This window comes from Mytilus edulis, chromosome 2 (assembly GCF_963676685.1).
Source record: "Mytilus edulis chromosome 2, xbMytEdul2.2, whole genome shotgun sequence".
Taxonomy (NCBI): domain Eukaryota; kingdom Metazoa; phylum Mollusca; class Bivalvia; order Mytilida; family Mytilidae; genus Mytilus; species Mytilus edulis.
In genome coordinates, this window is record NC_092345.1 from 93,167,680 (window position 1) to 93,189,263 (window position 21,584).

General features: G+C 31.9%; 1 protein-coding gene and 1 long non-coding RNA gene across 3 annotated transcripts; both read left to right on the forward strand.

Annotated features, from left to right (window-relative positions):
* The first annotated feature begins 5,856 nt into the window (after nucleotides 1-5,856).
* LOC139513463 (uncharacterized) lies at nucleotides 5,857-7,961 on the forward strand. Its single transcript, XR_011662449.1, has 3 exons — nucleotides 5,857-5,956; nucleotides 6,746-6,873; nucleotides 7,463-7,961. It is a non-coding gene; the product is annotated as an uncharacterized lncRNA (long non-coding RNA).
* Nucleotides 7,962-8,923: 962 nt separating this feature from the next.
* On the forward strand, nucleotides 8,924-21,165 carry LOC139513464 (ferric-chelate reductase 1-like). 2 transcript variants are annotated; one of them, XM_071302006.1, is made up of 13 exons: nucleotides 8,924-9,017; nucleotides 9,450-9,506; nucleotides 11,516-11,704; nucleotides 12,136-12,240; nucleotides 12,837-12,987; nucleotides 13,531-13,644; nucleotides 15,446-15,561; nucleotides 16,626-16,703; nucleotides 17,544-17,615; nucleotides 17,983-18,082; nucleotides 18,639-18,794; nucleotides 19,685-19,767; nucleotides 20,648-21,165. In XM_071302006.1, the coding sequence occupies exons 2-13, from the start codon at nucleotides 9,462-9,464 to the stop codon at nucleotides 20,756-20,758; spliced, it is 1,320 nt and encodes a 439-aa protein (XP_071158107.1). In that variant the 5' UTR covers nucleotides 8,924-9,017; nucleotides 9,450-9,461; the 3' UTR covers nucleotides 20,759-21,165. The 2 variants fall into 2 exon arrangements, with proteins under 2 accessions (XP_071158107.1, XP_071158106.1); XM_071302005.1 differs by having other exon boundaries at nucleotides 8,928-9,233.
* The last annotated feature ends 419 nt before the right edge of the window (nucleotides 21,166-21,584 follow it).

Sequence of the window (21,584 nt, forward strand, 5' to 3'; positions counted from 1 at the left end):
CAAAGTCCTAAGGTAAACCGTCATTAAACAGGGGAGATATATGATGTGAACTCACCATTTGTTTAAAAACATAGTGAGGGGACTAGCCAAATTAATGAGCAACAAAAGTCACAAATTAAGTAAAGAGGAGACGAAAAAATAATCGTCACCAAATCTAAAATTCATCAGCAAACCATAGACGGATTAAAAAAAAAACAGATTTGAATCAATTATAAAAAAAAACAGATAAAGAACTCAATCGATAATGAAGTTAATAGGTAACAGTTTTTGGTGGGGTTCGTGTTGTTTGTATTTAGTTCTCTATGTTGTGACTTGTGTACTATTATGTCTCTGACTTTTCTTTTTTAGCCATGGCGTTGTCAGTTTATTTTCTATCTATGAGGTTGACTGTCCCTCTGGTATCCTTCGGCCCTCTTTAACAAAATAAAAAAGTAAAAAAAGTATGTAAAACGGATAAACTTGCGAAAAAGATGGTAGTATTTAGCTTTAATTTAAATTTTATCAATTAGTAAAACAAAGATGTAAAACTGTTACCGGTCAAGATCTTATCAGACATGAAAGATAATCCAAATTTGCTATGAACCTTAAACTCAAAAATACATACATTGGAAAATCGTTTGTTCACTAAAAGACAATATAAGCAGGTACAACGCCTGGTATTTTTGCAAATTAACCCGTTTTTATATTGTATATAAACCCTAGTTTTTTAAAATTCGGATATGCATTTATGCTTTGGTTAATATATAGTATAATATTCAAGCATATTGTCGTTAAATTGACGCTAATGCTTACATTTTTTTTTTCATGATGACCATGATGACCGATCATTCTTAGTGATAACTTTATGACGAATTTTAAGGAAATTATTTTTGATAAACAGTTTTAAACCGTATATCGTATATAAAATACGAACTAATGCAATTTAGATTTAATTACTTTATATGAACTAAAATATATAGCCAATTTAGGTTAATAATATGACATTAACAAGTTTAAATACAAGGAACATATTGAAATATGAGCTAAATACTACTCAAGTAGATACCCAGTCTACAAAAAACAATATTCTGTTGAGTATCAAAATTTATCCCTTGCTATATAAAGTTTTCCAGTTCTCGTTTACAACTTACATTTAAAGAATGCAGAAATGATACTCATGTAAGATTATTATTTTTTATGAAATTAATCATACTATTTATATTTGGTACCGTAATTATCAATAGTGTGTTATATATCAGAAGTTGTAGAGGGCAGTAATGAACACTGGTGCTTGGTTTTTGTCCACACAATATTGTGCACTGTTCCGTGGTTTTTGTCCACACAATATTTTGTAATGTTTCGTGGTTGTAAGGATGGATAACAATTTCAATTTATGCACCCTGTATCGTTTTGTTTTTTTTAATTTGGATTCATGTGATTTCCGTAAACGTTTTTTGTTACCTTGATTTGCTAACGCTAAATAGTTAGCAAAATCAAAGGCTCAAACAAATCGAACGAACAACTATTATGTTCCTTACTTGGTACAGGCATTTTCTTATGTAGAAAATGTTGGATTAAACATGGTTTTATAGCGAGCTAAACCTCTCACTTATGTGACAATCGCATAAAATTTAATTATATTGACAATGATGTGTGAATACAACAGACATAATAGGTAAAAATGTCAAAATGTAACAAAGTAAATAAAAATACCGAACTACGTTGAAAATTCAAAAGAAAAGTTCGTAATCAAATGCAAATTGAAACGCTCAAACACATCAAACGAACACATAACAATTGTCATATTCCTGACTTATTACAGTCATTTTCGTATGTATAAATTAGTGAATTGAACGTGGTTTTATAGCTAGCTAAACATCTAACTTGTATGACTGTCGCAGAAAATTCCATTGTATTGACAACGACAACAAACAGACACAATATGTAAAATGGTTAAATACAGGGGTACAGCAGCCAACATTGTGATATTATCGAAATCACTATAAAAACCAAATTAGAAAAACGCTATCCAGTAGGTAATCAAAAACCACACGACGAAGAGTTGAGACAATATTTAGAAAATGAAAAACGAAAAATTCAGAAAAAAAATCATTTAGAAAGTTATTTCTAAAGATTGAGAGACACCAATCAAAACTGTTTGATATATTGATATCAAGAGAAAAATCGGATAGTTTTTGCTGCACTAGAGACTACTTTTTGACAAAGCAATTTGTTGAAACAAGAATAAGAGATATTAAAATAATTGAGGTACTTTCGTAAAACATAACAGATGATGGAAATGTTGCTCTGTTACCAAGAGATATCAGAAAAGACTAACTTCGGTGAAGATACTTGGGATTTGGGTCTTAGAGCACAATTTTTGTACTTTGAGACCTGAGTAAAGTTTTATGTCTGAATTGCCTGAACTGAAAAACAAATATTGCTATATTCATGTTCCTTTGAAATAACTAAGGAGGCAAATCAATATTTTTTGGTTAAATTCTTCAATTTCAAGCATTCATAGCTATTTTTTCTAAGTTAAAATAACTCGTATCGTGATGGCACTTACTTATGGTTGATGCAACTGCTGGTTTCGTCCCCGAGGGTATCACCAGACCAGTAGTCACCACTTCGGTGTTGACATGAAAATCTTTTATATGAACATTTTAAGAAATGTACTATTTGCAAAAGTATGAATTATTCGAAATGTTCTTATCATAGACAAATATTACCTATGTCGTATTTGGCACAACTTTTTTGAAATTTTGGGTAATGAATTCACTTCAACTTAATACTTGTTTGGCTTTTAACTATTTCGATCTGAGCGTCACTGACGAGTCTTATGAAGACGAAACGCGCGTCTGGCTTATTTTAAAAGTTAGTAGCCTGGTACCTTTTATAACTATTTACACCACTGGGTTGATGTTGGGGGCGTTTCTTCACTAATGGGATCACCAGCCCAGTAGTCAGCACTTCGGAGATGACATGAATATCAATTATGTTATCAATTGTAAAAATTTACTGTTTGCAAAAGTATAAATTATTTGGGGTTTTCTAATCCCAGGCATAGATTACCATAGCCGTATTTGGTACAGTTTTTTTTTTAATTTTGGGGCCTTAATGCTTTTCAACTTTAAACTTGTTTTGCTTTCTAACTATTTCGATCTGAGTCTTATGAAGACAAAACGCGCGTCTGACGTATTAAATACTAAGTCTGATACCGTTGACAAATATTAACTAAATACCGATAATTACATATATGAATGTTCCCGGAACTCTGGAGGTACCAAAGCAGGATCTCTAGATAAGAAAACTAGCCAAATATGTATTCATAAGTTTGGTTCAAAACTATGAATATGCAGTTTAATTGGAATCAAACTTTTGAAATATTTTATCGACAGATCCTGTTTGCAAAATAGGGTTTCTTTATATTCCGACGTAATAATCTGATATAGATTTATTTCCCCGAGGGTATCACAAGCCCAGTAGTCAGTACTTTTTGTACTGACATGAATTGTCATTGATATGGTTATATTTATAAATTTACTGTTTACAATTTTTATGAAATACTAAGGCTTTTCTATCTCAGGCATATATTGGCTTAGCTGTATTTGGCAAAACTTTTAGGAATTTTGGTCCTCAATGCTCATCAACTTCGTACTTTATTTGGCCTTTTCAACTTTTTTGGATTCGAGCGTCACTGATGAGCTTTGTAGACGAAACGCGCGTCTGGCGTATATACTAAATTTAGTCCTGGTATCTATGATGAGTTTATTTACAACCACTGGGTCGATGCCACTGCTGGTGAAGATTTATTTCCCCGAGGTTATCACAAGCCCAGTAGTCAGTACATTTTGTGCTGACATGAATTGTCATTGATATGGTTATATTTATAAATTTACTGTTTACAAATTTTTGATTTTTTTGAAATACAAAGGCTTTTCTACCTCAGGCAAATATTACCTTAGCTTTTGGCAAAACTTTTAGGAATTTTGATTCTCAATGCTCTTTAACTTCGTACTTTATTTGACCATTTCAACTTTTTTGGATTCGAGCGTCAATGATGAGTCATTTGTAGGCGACGCGCGTCTGGCGTATATACTAAATTTAGTCCTGGTATCTGTGATGAGTTTATATATATCAAACTGTATAATCCTGATATTAACCTAACTAAGTACTGTATATGCATTCTGTTCAAACACAAATACCGCGCTTTCACACATTGTCCGTCCGATCTTTTATTTTACTAAAAAGTAAAATCACAAACAAACTGAACTCAGAGGAAAATCCGATCTGAAAGTCCATAATCACATGGCAATATCAAATGACAAAACGCATAAAAAACGAATGGACAAGAACTGTCATATTTCTGACTTGGTACAGACATTTATAAATGTAGAAAATGGTGGATTAAACCTGGTTTTATAGCGCTAAACCACTAACTTGAACTATAATGTTCTATATTTGTTTTCGAATGGCAGGTAAAGCATTCTTATCATGAGACGCTTATCCTGTTGATGCATCTTGTCTTGCTCTTATGAAATCAATGAGATTCCCTTAGTTTATAACTAATATGTGCTTTACACCTTGATTTGTATCGTTCTAATCGAATTATTAGTATCGAACATCGATAAACTACTGTTGCTAATTCAAAGTATGAAATTTGAAAAAAATGTTCACTTAATTAAATGATCAAGACATCATCGTGAGACTTTGTAAGACGCAGAACATAGGTCGGGTCTATGTACTGTTCATTTGTTAAGATGATGATATTTCTTTAAATTTTAAGTTTTTTTGTTGATCTTCGAACCAAAATGGTCGTCTCTTTGAAAAGTCATGTTACATTTAGAGGTGAATAGAATGTTATATGACTATGATTACCGAAAACATAACTTACTTTATATGCGCTTTTTATCTTGGTATACTAATATGGTTGTATATACTTCACCTATATGGTTTACTACACGCATACTTGATCATATCATGTTTGCTCATATATTTTATGATTTTAGTGTCAGTTTAAAATCTAAATGGGGTTTTTTTTGTTAAGGGACTCCCCGTTTTAAATGTTTCCTTGGAGTTCGGTATTTTTTTGTTTTTTTACTTTTTAGTATGGAATAAAGTTCCACACAGACTCTTAAGGAAACACCTGTTATCAGCATCTGGCTAAAAGCCGTTTACATACTGACTTCTTTGATTCAAACGTCACTGATCAGTCTTTTGTAGACATAATACGCGTGTTGCGTTAAGAATTTTAATCCTGGTATCTATGATGAAGTTATGTCGGATTATCCGTAAATGATCACTAATGTCCATTTGTCACAATTCATATACATCAAATGATATAAAATAGATGTTGGCAAAATGCAAAAAAGTTATAATGTATAGGTATTATCTTATTTGATAACAATGACAATGTAAAGGATGAACATTCATACGAACAATATCTTATTAGAAAAATTGCAAATAACTTTTAAAACTCAAAGGATCTATAAAGGAATTTATTGCGACTGTCATACAAGTGAGATGTTTAGCTAGCTACAAAACCGGCATGGTTAAATCCACCATTTTCTACAAAAGAAAATGTCTGTAACACGCCAGGAATATGACAGTTGTTTCCATTCTTAGACACAGAGCTTCCGTATAAGAGTACTCGCAGTCACTTAATGAAAGCTAGTTCAATTCCAACTGCAACTTGTAAATCAATCATGTTCTCACCGACTTAATTATCAATCATCATTTTTGAAACAGGGATATAATATAGCTATTTGAACATATACCAAACGATTACACGAATAAATTTTTTTGTTGAAGTTTGAATAAGATGTGTAGTCATCCAGCTATGATGTCGAACAAACACTACCAATTAACAATTAACCTCATTGGTTGATATCTTTGGCGGAAGTACATGTGATACATCCTCATTCTTTCAATATCCAAGCTGTGGGAAGGTCGTGCTCCACGTTTTGTCGGCAAAGTAACTATATTCTTTAACTTTTACTTACATTTGCCTTGGTGGCAATATAGCCTTGGTGGCTTTAAGACCTTGGTGGTCATTTATATATGCCTTGGTGGCAAATGACCTAGGTGGTCATTTATATATGCCTTGGTGGCAATAGACCTAGGTGGTCATTTTTATATTTCTTGGTGGCAATAGACCTAGGTGGTCATTTTTATGATTTTTTACATTTGCCTTGATGGCTACAATGAATTAAAAATACTAGCCTTGGGGGCGTCAAGACCTTGGTGGTCATTTATATTTGCCTTGGCGGCTTCTTGATAGAATTAGATGGTAATGTTTGACCTTGGTGGCAAAAATGTTTTGGGATTTAGACCTTGGGTAGTTATTATCAACCCAGGTGGTCAGATATTTGTTATGCCGTGCGCCGGTTAAACGCAAGGCAAAGTGCTATCGCTATACAAAATATATGTGGAAGTGGGGGCTCTGGCCATTTTGGAAAATTGTAGTTGAAAGGAGAATAATAAATTGTTAATAGGGTAAATAGTTTCTTTTGTTACTTTTGACTGTGTTGTGGACTTCATTTATTTTTACATCGTACATACTGATAGAAATGCTATTTAAAGACTTTGTTAGAAAAGAATAGAATTATTGAGAAAGTGGAATAATTTAGTGTGACATGTCACTTGATATTCATGTTTTTTATCGGAGTGATGTGTATTGAATTATAAGGTGTCTTCGTCGAGGTCCGCGTTCAGCGGTCTGTTTGATTGTACATAAAATTGAATAGAATGTTTTTGTTTTCAGATGGTGTTACCTACAGCTTTGACAGGGTGACGAATGAAGGAGAAGTAATATGACATTGCACGATGATTCATGCCAATGAATTCGAACAACCTTTTTAAAAGGAAAGGATTTTTTCTAATCAGAATATGGTGAGAACAAATTGCAATTGAAGTAATGTTTTGATTTCTGAAAATACGAAAATAATGAATGCGAAAAATATTGATACTACACTAAACTATGTATGTCTGTGTTGAGAAAGGCAGAAGATGCCAATACGGCACGGTACTACAAAAAAAAAAAAAAAAAATCTGTGATGGAAGCAGCTTTATGTTCAAATGAACCTATTTAAAAGTAATGCTAATAATTTTTCCGTAATTTCATGATGTTTTCTATTGATTGTGTATTTAATTTCATTGATGTGTTGAAATATGTCACAAAAATCTTTTTGTCATGGGAGATTAAATAATGGTTGCAATATTTTTGTTTTGTTTTGTTTTATCTAAATTAATAAATAAATATAATGTTGAATGATTTTGTATACTAGTACAAATGTATACTTAAATTTTATGTATGGTTAAATTTTTTAATTTAAATTTCTTTGTCTACAGTTCGAGGGACACTGATTCCCTAGTGGTTTTCCACGTGGATTGTAGGCAAAGGGATTTTTCCTTTTCAAAGTGTGACTAATGCTGTCTTTAGTACAAATAAACAATTTGTTATTGGTAAATATATTTTCAGCAGACATGTGAAGAATCGAGTGGAAATACAATTGTCAATGTTCCTGATTATGAAGTAAAGAGCGTGTTTGATTCAACAACAGTAAAGAAAGAGACAAGCCAGCATAGTTTACACTTGGAGGTTAAGTCCCTTTGCTTACAAGCTTTCCACATGCTGAAGATGTTATTAGAATAATGACAATGTTCATTTTGATATGAGTTCATTGCCTTAACTCAACTTTTAAAAGTCCGTATGTGGTCAAATTCATGAGAATTTATTGAATTATGAACGATTTATAAAGAACTGTTTACATACATCTTTAAATGTTTACAAGTGTTTTAACGTAATTTTAAAAGGAATAATATTTAATAAAAGTGTTGAATTTGTTTTGAGTATTGGGAATACTATTCCTTAAGGGAAAGCCTTGCTAGTGGTGTATTTTGAGATTGGCCTGCAAATATGCTGTATGGACTATAGAGTTTTCTATGCCCATAACTTAACATGAACTGGATGCAAGATTATATCAATCATGCACTGAGGATATGTGTATAACCTCATTGGTTGATATCTTTGGCGGAAGTACATGTGATACATCCTCATTCTTTCAATATCCAAGTGGTGGTTGGTTTAAGGGCTATGTTTGGTCAGGCAATACATATTGCCTGTTTGGGTTGATGAGGTTCTTGATAAGTTCCCCCCTCTCCCACCCATAAGTACCAAAATGTGGATATGTTTTTATATTTATATTTCAATATTGGTATTACATGTATGCATTTTGGGTTGATGAGCACGAGACAACATTAGAAAAACATGAGCATTAACATGGGATCATGTTGACAAAACAAACCTTCGTTTTATCGATTTTCAAGGGAAAGGTCAATTAGGGCAAGTGTATTGGCATGTTTGTGTTTGATTTTTCATTACAATGATAAAAATAAGATTATATATCTCTGATGACAAAAATTTTGATTATAATGCTTCATTTTATGAGCTCCAGAGTAGTTTTATAACTGAAAAACAACTGTGCACTATATCCAGTGAGTTCTTCTGCATTGCATTGTGCATGGTAGTCCACATTTTGGTTTCTGAAACGTTAAGATATTATCTTGTATTCGGTTCTTTCCTCTAGAGTTTTCTATGCCCATAACTTAACATGAACTGGATGCAAGATTATATCAATCATGCACTGAGGATATGTGTAGAACACGTTTGGGTTTTTTTACCTCTACTTTTGTGGGTTTTTTTCATTAACATGGAGATGTAGGTGAGGATTTTTATCCTCAAGCGAATTCGAAGGCATGTTTATTTTCGGATGTTATGAACTGTTGTATTGGTGCACTATATCATATTTTGTATTCCTTTTTATTATGAAAACGTAGGCTCGGGGAGCTTCTATCATTGTAAGTGTACTTTAAACTTATTGTTTATGTTGCCATTTGTAAAATAACAATACCATTAACGCTGTATAATTCAAATTAGATTTTTACCTTCTGAATGATGAAAAGACCGTGTGCAATTTTATCAATCAATATGCCGTTTGACTTAGCAAAATTTTAATGTTGTATTGGTTTTTAAAGTAAGTTTTTATTCATGTTATATGATGCAGTAAGGTTAAATATTTATATTTTAAATTGGAACATAAGGCGGATGTATATTACCGACACGAAATATAGTATTGTATCCATATTAGGTGGAGATTTATAACCAACACCCGGACATGTTTCATACACACATATTATAACAGTGTAAATATTCAATACATAAAATTGGATAATTATCGAACACATTTAAGGTATGTAGACATACACATGATTCAATAAAATCTTATCCATAAACAAAATGTTTTTGGAATGAATGAACCTTAAACAGATGTATTTGTCTTCAATATATACATTCAGTATTTCTAATTTTATAATACACACTTCACCTATTTCTGACAAGTATTGTTTGTTAGCTATAGATGCTTGCTAAGTATGAATGATTTTGTTTATTTTTCATTATTTTATAGATACTGTTTACAATGAATGTACTTTTGTTGTGGCTTTGTTTTCTGATCGACACACATGTGAGTACACATTAAACTCAATTGAATAATAAATTTTAAAAAAATCATTTCAATGATACGTGTAGTAGGAAAAACTAACATATTGAACATTACAACAGATCAAACGAACCCACCAACATGAACAATGGTTCAAAGACATAAAACACGAACCTATTATCCAGTTAGCATTACTGGGTACAGGAACATTTTGTGGAAAGAAAAACCACTTTAACGTGCACACAAACTTCTTCTTTGCCTTAGCTCATACGTCTAACAAAACAAGGGGGTTCGGTGGCCGAGTGGTCTAAATAGTTACTAGAAAGAAAACAAGAGTGCACAAGCTGAAATGTCTCGCCTTCTTTACCAATCATTGATATTATGTTGATAATCCTAAATATAAAGCTTTATTACAACTGTCACACAAACTTAACATTAACCACGAAAACTAAACATTGACCAATGAACCATGAAAATGAGGTCAAGGTCAGATGAACAATGCCAGACAGGCATGTACAGCTAACAATTCTTCCATACAACATATATAGTTGACCTATTGATTATAGTTTAATAAAAACAAACCAAAGCACAAAAACTTAACACTGAGCAATGAACCATGAAAATGAGGTCAAGGTCAAATAAAACCTGTGCGACTGACATATAGATCATAAAATATTTCCTAACACCAAATATAGTTGACCTATTGCATATAGAATTAGCAAAAAAACACCTCAAAAACTTAACTTTGACCACTTAACCATGAAAATGAGGCCAAGGTCAGATGACACCTGCCAGCTAGACATGTAACACCTTACAATCATTCCATTATACACCAAATATAGTAAACATATTGCATACAGTATAAGAAAAACAGACCAAAACACAAAAGCTTAACTATAACCACTGAACCATGAAAATGAGGTCAAGGTCAGATGACACCTGCCAGTTGGACATGTACACCTTACAGTCCCTCTATACACCGAATATACTAGCTAGACCTATTGCTTATAGTATCTGAGATATGGACTTGACCACCAAAACGTAACCTTGTTCACTGATCCATGAAATGAGGTCGAGGTCAAGTGAAAACTGTTTGATGGGCATGAGGACCTTGCAAGGTATGCACATACCAAATGTAGTTATCCTACTACAAATAATGAGAGAGAGTTCAACATTACAAACATTCTTCGCTTTTTTTTCAAGTAGTTCATTGAACCATGAAAATGAGGTCAAGGACATTGGACATGTGACTGACGGAAACTTCGTAACATAAGGCATCCATACACAAAGTATGAAGCATCCAGGTCTTCAACCTTCTAAAATATAAAGCTTTTTAGAAGTTATCTAACGCCGCCGTAGCCGTCGCCGCCGCCGGATCACTATCCCTTTGTCGAGCTTTCTGCGACAAAGGTCACAGGCTCGACAAAAAAGTAATTACTACTGCAATCACTAGCCAGTCAACTCTGAGGTTGTGAGTTCGAATCCCCACTCGTGCGGGTGAACTCAACTCCAATCTTAATTGACTAGGGTTGTCAGTTTTCCTATCGAAGGTCGGTGGTTTTCTCCGGGCATTCCGGCTTCCTCCATCAATAAAAAAATAGCTCAAAAGCGGTGCTTAAAATTGGCGTTAAAACATAAAAGACCAAAATCAAATCAACTCTAATATAACAACATAGAATTAAAAAAAAACACCTGTAAAGAAATACTACTAGTAACTAGAACAAGGAAAGGCATGGCGGTACATGATTTGGAAAGCAGGGTTACTTTGTTGCATTAACAATAGATTGTCCTTGAATGAATACGGCTTCGAAATTATCAAATACTCAGAAACAACACACCTGAAAGTCTAATAAATCATTACTTTAATAAAATTGCGATTGATATTTCAAATTTGGTTAAAAAAATATTCATTTCCCATTCATAAGCATAATTTCACTGGAAAAACTGCGCTTCTAGCATGAAATTGTGGACAGTAATTTAAGATAATTTTACGCACTTTTTACAATTTGAACTGACACAATTTTATATTGAAGGCACTATTTACTCCGGACAATGACTGTGGGAAAACAAAGGGCTGTTATAGTGACTGTGGTGATGAAGGCACGACGTTTCTTATATCATGGACAAGTGACGGTACAGCAGTTAATTTTACAATTCAAGTAGAACTCGCATCAAATGCTGATCAGTATGGTGCGATTGGACTATCAAATTCTCAATCAATGGTAAGAAACTTTTGTAAAAGAGTGTTACGAATATATTATAATTTTTTGAAAAGATAGGAACTACTGATTTTTTGTGTAATGGTACTCAATTTATTCATAAAGTTATAGTCGTTATAATATTTTGAAAAAGCAATAAAAATTTCATTCTAGAATGCAAAATCCTCCTTTCGAAAGAAAAGCTACAACCATCGTTATATCAATGTGAAAAGATATATAAAATGTAATTGCATGATATCTTTCATGAGATTGTATTTAAAATGTTGGTAAATATTCCGAATGTTTTGCTATTGATTCTCATAAATAAGAAGATGTGATATGAGTGCCATTGAAACAACTCTCAGTCGAAGTCCATCATTGTCTATTCTATTCCAAAAGACTAAAACAATATTGATTTGGTGTTTATATATTAATATATCCGCTTATTTATTTAGGGTGATACTAGTGTAACATCATGTTTAATGACCAACAGTGCGACCACATTTACAGCTCAGAACTCTTATAATACAGGTCGCAGCAATTCCCCTGTCACACCTAACGTAAGTAACTAATGATAAATAAAATACTTTTATAAAAGTTTGACTCGTTACATAAATTATACGCAAATTAAAGTTAAGAAGATATTTTGTAATTCCAATTTATATACGTGTACAAAATAAAGCATATGCGTTTTAGTCAATATTCTGTCAGTAGTTACAACGTATCAGATATAACGTGAAATGTGAGCCATTTCTTTCATTAAATATGTGCTGTTTAAGTTTTTAGGTCATACACCATAGCAACATGTTTTCTTACTCGTATATATTTTTTTAGATAAAAGAATGAACAACATTCCACTAATCTGTCAAATTACAGATTATGTCCTTTATTCATGTTTGTAAAATTCTGACTGATTGGGTATCGCCTAGTGGTTGATTAGTTAATTGAAGAAGACATCCTTGCGACGCAGTAATGTATGCGAATCTTAGTTATCTGTTTTAAATGTATTGCTTTCTTCCTAGTAGATTTATGTGATTTGGACATATGTAACTGACAGTGTTGTCTCTAATTTAAACACATGACGAAAAATAAAAACTTGCAAAATATTTGAAGTATATGATTTTCAAAAGAATTAATTGACATCTATATTTTTCAGCCAACTGACGGTCTTTCTGGAGAAACAGGAAGCTATATAGGGAACGTATTTACGTGTTCGTTTGCAAGAACACTAACAAACACTAACGCACAAGTGTTTGACCTCAACAGTGATTATTACATACTGTATGCAAGAGGAAGCGTATCTGGGGGTATAATTAGTTTTATATAATACCTGTATTTAAAATTAAATGAGATGTAGCAACTAAACGACACATACAAAACACACACATAAGCATCTTAATATAAAAAAAAGAAGATGTGATATGATTGCCAATGAGACAACTCCCCACAAGAGACCAAATGACACAGAAATTAACAATTATAGGACACCGTACGGACTTCAACAATGAGCAACGCCCGTACCGCAAAGTCAGTTTGTTTATTACCGTCTTTTACACTAGACATGTGTTCATACATTAGGCAAAGTTCTTAACTGACTCAAGTTTGAAAGGTAGACCAACTTAAATAACTTTGTATTTGTATCTGCCACCCTAAAGAGACTGACAATTTTTCTTTTGCAATCTGCTTGTTCAAATTTTTCAGACGAGCAACCAAAATTATTTTATCATTATACAATTATTCGCCAATCACCAATTAAACAAGCAGCTAACTAGTTTAAAAACCACTCTACTATGACCAGTGTAAACTTTCCTATTCCAACGAATGGATTATTGTTTTATTTATTTCTGTAGGTAATACGATACAACAACATACACCATCTGGGAGGTCAGTTTCTTCAGTTAAAGTGGACTTACAATCGTTAACCAACGTATGTGCTGAAGTTGATATGAGAGTGAAAGCGCACGGTAAGTATATCTTTTCATGTTTTGTTTGTATAGGCTTCGGATAGAATGAGCCTGTATCTTAGGTGTGTCGTACAAGTCAATCATCTACCCCACCATACAAGATAATAATCATTCATTCAGTCACACGTGCAGACATGAAAATAAATGTGGACTTATATTTTATCATTTAGTATACAAAATAATATACATACGCTATTTATTTGATACTTTTAAAGGAGGCTGTGACAGATGTACAGACTTTTGAAGGAGGATGAAACGTATTATTTCTTGTGCAGCAAAAATATTTCATTCTGATTGGTTAATTACCCCTGTGTAAATAACATCCCACCCTTGTTCACCACGGGATAAATAAAATGTCACCGAAAAATAATAAAAATAAAAAATTTGCCAAAATAAAGAGAAAAAAAATGTTAAAAAATGTTAAAAAAAATGTTTAAAGAAAAATAAAATTTTCTTTTTAGTAAAAATTTGGAAAAAGTAAAAGTAAAAAAAACAATTCCACGAAAATTCAAAAGAACAATTTTTATCTCTAAATTTCCGCAAAATAAGGAAAAAAATTATTTGACAATGCGCAGCAACATCCATATTGAAAAAAATTAGTTACACTGGAAATTTTTCAAAAACATTTTTCAATTTTACATCCCGGTTTAAAAACGAGATAAAGAATTGTTTATAAGAAATACATTCGTTATCTTGGTGCAATCAGGGGTGTACGGAATTTTACACCGTTGTTGAAAATTCATACACCCATTCGCTGCGCCTCAGGGTGTATGAATTTTCAACAACGGTGTAAAATTCTGTACACCCCTAATTACACCAAGATTACTAATATAATCTCCTGTATACCGTCGATAACATATCTAATTAACTAAAGAGTACACTTGAAAAGACATTTTAAGGATGTATAACTTAAGTAGTAGTCATAATCATTTCCCATTAATTTGTCATATGCGTCAATACAGATGACTACTCTATTTGTTGAAAAGACAAGTACGTTCCTACCACTTTCTATCGTATAGCATATTACCAGTTCAAGGTCCGAGAAACAGTGGTTCTACCAACCAATCAGCACGAATGGATTTTTTTTTATCGGAATTTTATCTTTAGAAACGAAAAAAAAAAAAAAGATGCATACAAAGGAAGAATTGTTGGTAGAGAGTATGTTTAGTTTGGTGTTGACAAAGAATGAAATGAGCATAATGTTTCCAGATCTGTCGACAAATGGTTTCTGTCATTATTTATAAAGGTTAAAATTGGTTGTGAAGATTCATACAAAAAATACTAAATTGAGTAAATTTTACGACTAGATCACAAAATTTACCTTATGCATAAAACTATTCAATATGAATTATTCCTTAAAGTATGATATAATTTAATTTCCAAGAAATGTGTAATTGTCTGAATCGAAATCAAGTTTTTGTTAGTTCAACTTACTATAATACCTGGACGATGTAAAAGTATAAAACAATAGATTAAATATGTAGTTTATAAATCATGACTAATAAGGGTATACTGCTATATCTCGACTGCAGTTATATATAACGACTAAGGGAGTATGAATACACAAAATACAACATAGTTAACTAAAGACTTCAGCAACACGAACCCCTTATTTTAAAAGTTTAAATTAAGTTTAAAGATCAGCAGCTAGCCGTTTACCTGTTGAATAATAACAATATTTGAGTAAAACAATTCCCCCAAAAATGTTTTCAAAGAAAGTTACTTATAACGGGCCGCTTATAACATGGAAGTATTATATTAACACTTCCATGCTTATACCATCGCTTATGCTTTTTTTCAGGTTGTATTGCCATAATAGCTTGGATGATATTTGCGAATCTCGGTTATTTCATTGCCAGATATTATAAACCGTTGTGGTCAAGCAAGAAAGTCTTTGGAAGTGATATATGGTTTCTGGTAAAAAATATTTAAAATACATAGATAAGTAGATATATAAAAATATCAAGTTAAATAAACACATATAATCACCAAGGTCTTTAATATTTGTTAAAACGTAATTTCATTATCCTTATGTCATATGGTTATAAATAATTGAGATTGATCCCAAACTACCAAAATAAACATATACTTATAGAGTAAAAGCAAATTTACAGATCTAACATTGTTGGGTTGATGTTTAGACGAGTTGTATATATATATATATATATATATATAATGTTAGATCTGTAAATTTGCTTTCGCAAATCTAACATTGTTGGGTTGATGTTTAGACGAGTTGTATATACATTATGTACACAGCCATGTATCACCATCATTGATGGCGATCCGATGGACACATCTGCTGTAGAGTTGTCACTGACTCAGACGTACTTATAAATATAATTATTTTCTGTGACTGTATATTACATTAATTTGTAGGATCCTTTACTATAGATAATTTAGCTGATCTGTAACAATAACATCTTCATGCCTTATATATCATGTACTGTAGTACGCCGCTAGATTAAAACTGACGTGGAAAGGTAACACACGGCCAGCGAAAGCTTTTGAGAGCCCAGGTGGTCGTGTGGTCTAGCGGGACGGCTGCAGTGCAGGCGATTTGGTGTCACGATATCACAGTAGCATGGGTTCGAATCCCGGCGAGGGAAGAACCAAAAATTTGCGAAAGCAAATTTACAGATCTAACATTGTTGGGTTGATGTTTAGACGAGTTGTATATATATATATATATATGCAACATTCCAGCAACGACTGCATATGGTGTATATATCTCTCAGTTAATATGATATTCATGAGCTTCTAATCAGGACATTTTATTTTTTTTATTTTTTATTCTTTATTTATTGTTTGGGTGTCAATCATACCTAGTGAAAGTTTGAGAACATATTCGGCAATATACGGGTTTTTAAAAAATTAAAATTATGTATTTATATATTGAAATTGTCAATATTAATGTATATGAAAACATATACATAGTGTCTATAAGATATAAAAGTAACATTGTCAAGTATTTTACACAGATCCACAGAATACTCATGGTTTCAGCAGCCGTTTTAACTATAATATCGTTTGGTGTCATTATTCAAGGAAAGTTCACGGTAAGTTTCAAATCTATATCACTGATAAAGGTGAAAATGGAAATAGGAAATGTGTCATAGAGACAACAACCCGACCATAGAACAAACAACAGCAGAAGGTCACCAACAGGTCTTCAATGTAGCGAGAAACTCCTGCACCCGGAGTCGTTTATTGTTTCGAAATATTTCATGCCGAAAACAACGTTGTTCCACTTTTAGATAAATACAATATCTGTAATCGCTTACAATTCTCAATTTTGGAAGGCTACAGCCTTTATTTGTTTACATCCTCGACCTCTGATCTGTAGGGATAAGTGTTCATTTTAGATTGAAATATGGATTTTCAGAAACTAACATTTTGCACGTATCAAAATAACAACCCTCCCATGCACCATGTATTATGGTGTCCGTGCACCATGTATTATGGTGTAATGTATGTATTATGGTGTCCGTGCACCATGTATTATGGTGTAATGTATGTATTATGGTGTAATGTATGTATTATGGTGTAATGTATGTATTATGGTGTAATGTATGTATTATGGTGTAATGTATGTATTATGGTTTAATGTATGTATTATGGTGTAATGTATGTATTATGGTGTAATGTAAAGGCAAGATTTTCCATGTTATAAAAACACGTTTTAAACGTTCCAATACAAATGAAATAGAAAATGAGAATTTGGAATGTGTCCAAAAGACATCAACCCAACAAAATATCAGAAAACAGCCTAAGTATAAACGTATAATGACAATACAAAAATGTTACTAGTTTATGTTATTTTTTTTAAACTACTAGTATGCAATTCAACATAGGTACGGAATACTAACTTTCATACAGAACCAAATTTTACTTTTCAGGTAGGCAGCAACAACTTTGAGAGATCTCATCCATACATTGGGATTATAGTGTTTTGTTTTGTCATTATAAATGTAAGTATTGCTCATTTTATGAGTGTACGATTTAAATCCAAAAGACCAGAGTGAAATTGTATTTGAGAAAATTAAGATCTAACAGATATTTTGAAAAGTAAAACTTTCTACTCAATAATGATGGTATTGAATGTGATGGTAAAATTGAACATTTCAGTAAGAGAAAAGAAATAAAAACAGACAATTTCAGGCGATACTTGTGGACTTTTTTTTTTTACACATATTAGCGAAATCGCAGAAATTGTTTTTGGTGATCTGGTTATATAAGTTAGTCGCTAGCAAAACGAGACGACCTGTTTTTTTAAGCAAGAGAACAGTCTCAATTGCTTGCATCCTGCATCCAATATGAATTTCAATTTCTTTTCAGCCAATACTTGGAATTTTAAGACCTGATAAACAAAGTAAATACAGACCTGTGTTTTATTGGGTTCATTATTGCATTGGAGCAGGTGTTCTGATATTAGGCTGTGAGTATTGTAAAAACTTTTCGTTATACGGAATTATTAAAAGATACATGTACAAGTCCACACGTCTTGATTTTATCTGTATTTTTTTTATCATTAGGTCGATGCCTCTGCTGGGGGAGGTTTCCACAGGGTTATTGTCAACTTAGTAGTCAACGCTTCTATACGTGTTGACATAAAATTTAATTGATTAAGTCATAATTATAAATAAACTGTTTACAAAACTTAAATTTTTCTAAATACTAAGGAGGTTTTACACAAGGAATAGATAAGCTATATTTGAAAAAAACATGTCGAACGATTAATAAAAACATTGTGTGTTAGTCCTAGGAGATATTTCTTACTCTTATGAACAGACACTGAAAGGCATTTCTTGATATTGATAACCAGTTTGTAAATAAGTTACACTGCGCATGAGTGTTTTTATTGAAACTAAATCAGTAAGGTGATGATAGTTTTGTCATAGCTCTTTATTAACATATCAAAAATTATACCAGTTGTTGTTTGCTGATATGCTTTTCACTTTTTGTGAGTTATGAATACACTTACTTCGTTTCAGTAATAAACATATTTATTGGAATACGACTAGAAGAAACTGATACTTCAAACCAAGCATATTATGTATTTCTTGGATACGAATCCTTCCAGATTGCCATGATAGTAATTCTTGAAGTACTTAAATTTCTAGAAGGAAAGCAAGCAAAGCCTGTCGAATGTAAGTTCCTGTTTTAACTCTCTTGTTTATGTCATTCGAGTACTATAATCATAGTTATAAAACCTTACTTTAAAGGAGGGGTAACTAGTTTAGTTCTGTCCGTCTGTGCGAAACACATTTCTTTTCAGTATTTAGAGTCAAAGTATTTTCTAAATATTTAGGTTATGCCAAACGAAATGACACATTTTAAGTCTTTTATTCCCATATTTTAAGGGATATCGATATGCTTGTTTTACCTCTGTTCGTCTGAGCGGTCGTCTGTTTGCCAGAAACACGTTGCTGTGACATCTTACTTAGCAACTACAAGCCATACGTTTCTAATAAATGAGACCCAGTTTCAAGTCTATGGTTATTGAATATCGTGTGACACTTATACTCCATCAAAGTTCTACCTCATGCTTGCTGAACACATCGATATATCTTTAAAATATCAGTATTTTGAATTTTCATGGATCGTTAAGCCTGTTAATGTATAAAGGAATATGGTTATCATGTGTCTCCGGTGTTATGATATACATCGAATTTAAAAAAAAACATATTAGAATATCCAATAATCAATGCATACGTTCTTATTTTTATTTTAACCATTTTCTTAAGTTCTGCCTTTTATTTTCTTGGAACACAAAATCAATATGAAAAGGTGAACGAAAGTGTTATAAAGCACAGCTGAAGTTATAATAAAGGAACAAACGAGCAAAATGTGTGACCATCTTCTTTTCTGTGGTGCATCATATTAAAAATTTTCGATGATGTCCAACAACAAAAAAATATGTTGATATAATCATCATTAGTTTGTGTTTGGCTCCCTACGTTTTATTGTTGGTGTGTCTAAACATTAAATACCTGTTGCGTAGGACTTGGAGGCAAACTTTTTTCTTTTTTTTTATTAGCGGACAGGGAAATGACAGCAGTTAATAACGACGGTGTTGCAGATAAAGAAGAAGCTAAAAAGGACAAAGAAAATCAACCTTATGTAAATAATCCCAACTTATATTTACATTAGAGAAGTGATATCAAAATATAGCTTAAGTCAAATATTTAAAACAAGAAGAGTACTTTCAGATTTTATAGTTTCCAATTAATAACTTTGTAAATACATGTTTTAATGATCAGACAATACGCTTGAAAAGTGTCTAATGATGACATAAATTGTTTATTTTATTTTATTTTATTTTATTTTAATCACTATAGTTCTTATGTGTAAAGCATAACAAAAATAGGCAGCAGATCCTAATGAGACACTCAAAACTCATAAGACAAAGAGAAACTAACATGACGTCATTACGAAAAATAAAACAAAAAATCCAACGAAACCAGTCCACAAAACACTAAATAGAAACTGAGTATTGAGCAACATGGGGTCAACAGCATTTACAATACTAGTATATCTTAATGTACTAGAATCACTAATTAAGCTTTATTACGACAGAAAGCAACATTCTTATATTCAAATTCAAAATTGATCACAATTTTAACATTAACATACTTAAATGGGCTTAAAGCATTTAAACATGATTTTCACTTCAAACTTTTATTAGTTCTTTATTGTAAAAAATAATTTAATACAGCTATGCCTTTAAACAATATCTACATGTACGTATTTAACTACCAGACAACTAAGCGAGTAGTTGTCTTTTTATTGTTCACTCGTTGTTCGTGCCCGTTGCTATCATTTATGAAAAGATGTGGAAGATGGTGGAACGGTTTTTTTTTGCTTCAGAAAATTAATATTATAAAGGCAGTTGATTACTATAAATCACTTTAAAAAGTATAATAATAATATATTTAAAGCAAAAAGCTGAATATATACAAAGTTAACGAAATAAAACTTGATTTTTGTTTATCTGTTTCAGGCCTGGACGGTCAAGCTGATCCTTCTTTGTGTACATGTCGTTGTGACGGTGATCTTGCCATTAGCTGTTGTCGGGATAGTAGCAACATCAACATCAACTCACCAACATTAATTCTATTGTATCTAAGAGCATTCAAATCAGAAACAAAACACATGCATTCGTTAAAATATTCAACTTGCATTTAATATCATAACTGTTTGTAAATCTGAACCAAAACAAAGCAATGTGTAACTGAAGGATTTGACGGAAATCTTTTTCATTATTCACATAGTTGAAATTCAGAATAAGTTAATATTCCTATACTGTGAACTTTAACATTCCGAATAAGTAAAAGAAATTTGAATTAAAAGAAGATCAATACTATATATAAAAAACCTTGTTTAATTGTTTTTTAGAAATATTTGTCTTGCCAGTAAACAAAGGCAGTAAGGTTTAAATCTGTCTGTGATATTACTTTATGTACATAAATGTAAAAAAAATTGTATATATTTATATATAAAAAAAAATTCCATAACCAACTTTTCATTTTATTATTTAATAGCCATAAAGTATTTTACCCAAATTCCCATATAGTCTTAAAGTTTTATATATTTTATCTGATGTTCAGTAGATGTGATACGGTTGCTTATGAGACAAGCTCGCAACTGTTTCGACCAGACACCAAAATGAAGAAGACGTTATCAACTATTATTTCTATAGTTTAGTCTTTCGAGAATGACCAAAATGCAAAAATAAACTGGATTCCCACTTGTTATCGATAGGTATATATCGAGGACATTGGTTGCTAGAACAAAAGACTCGATACTGGAATAACTTTTTTTCTCTCAAAAGACCGAAAAACCGGCTATATTTAAAGTGAGGAACATGAATTAAGTCATATTTATTAAGAAGATGTGGTATGAGTGGTAATGAGATAACTCTCCCTCTAATAAGTCAT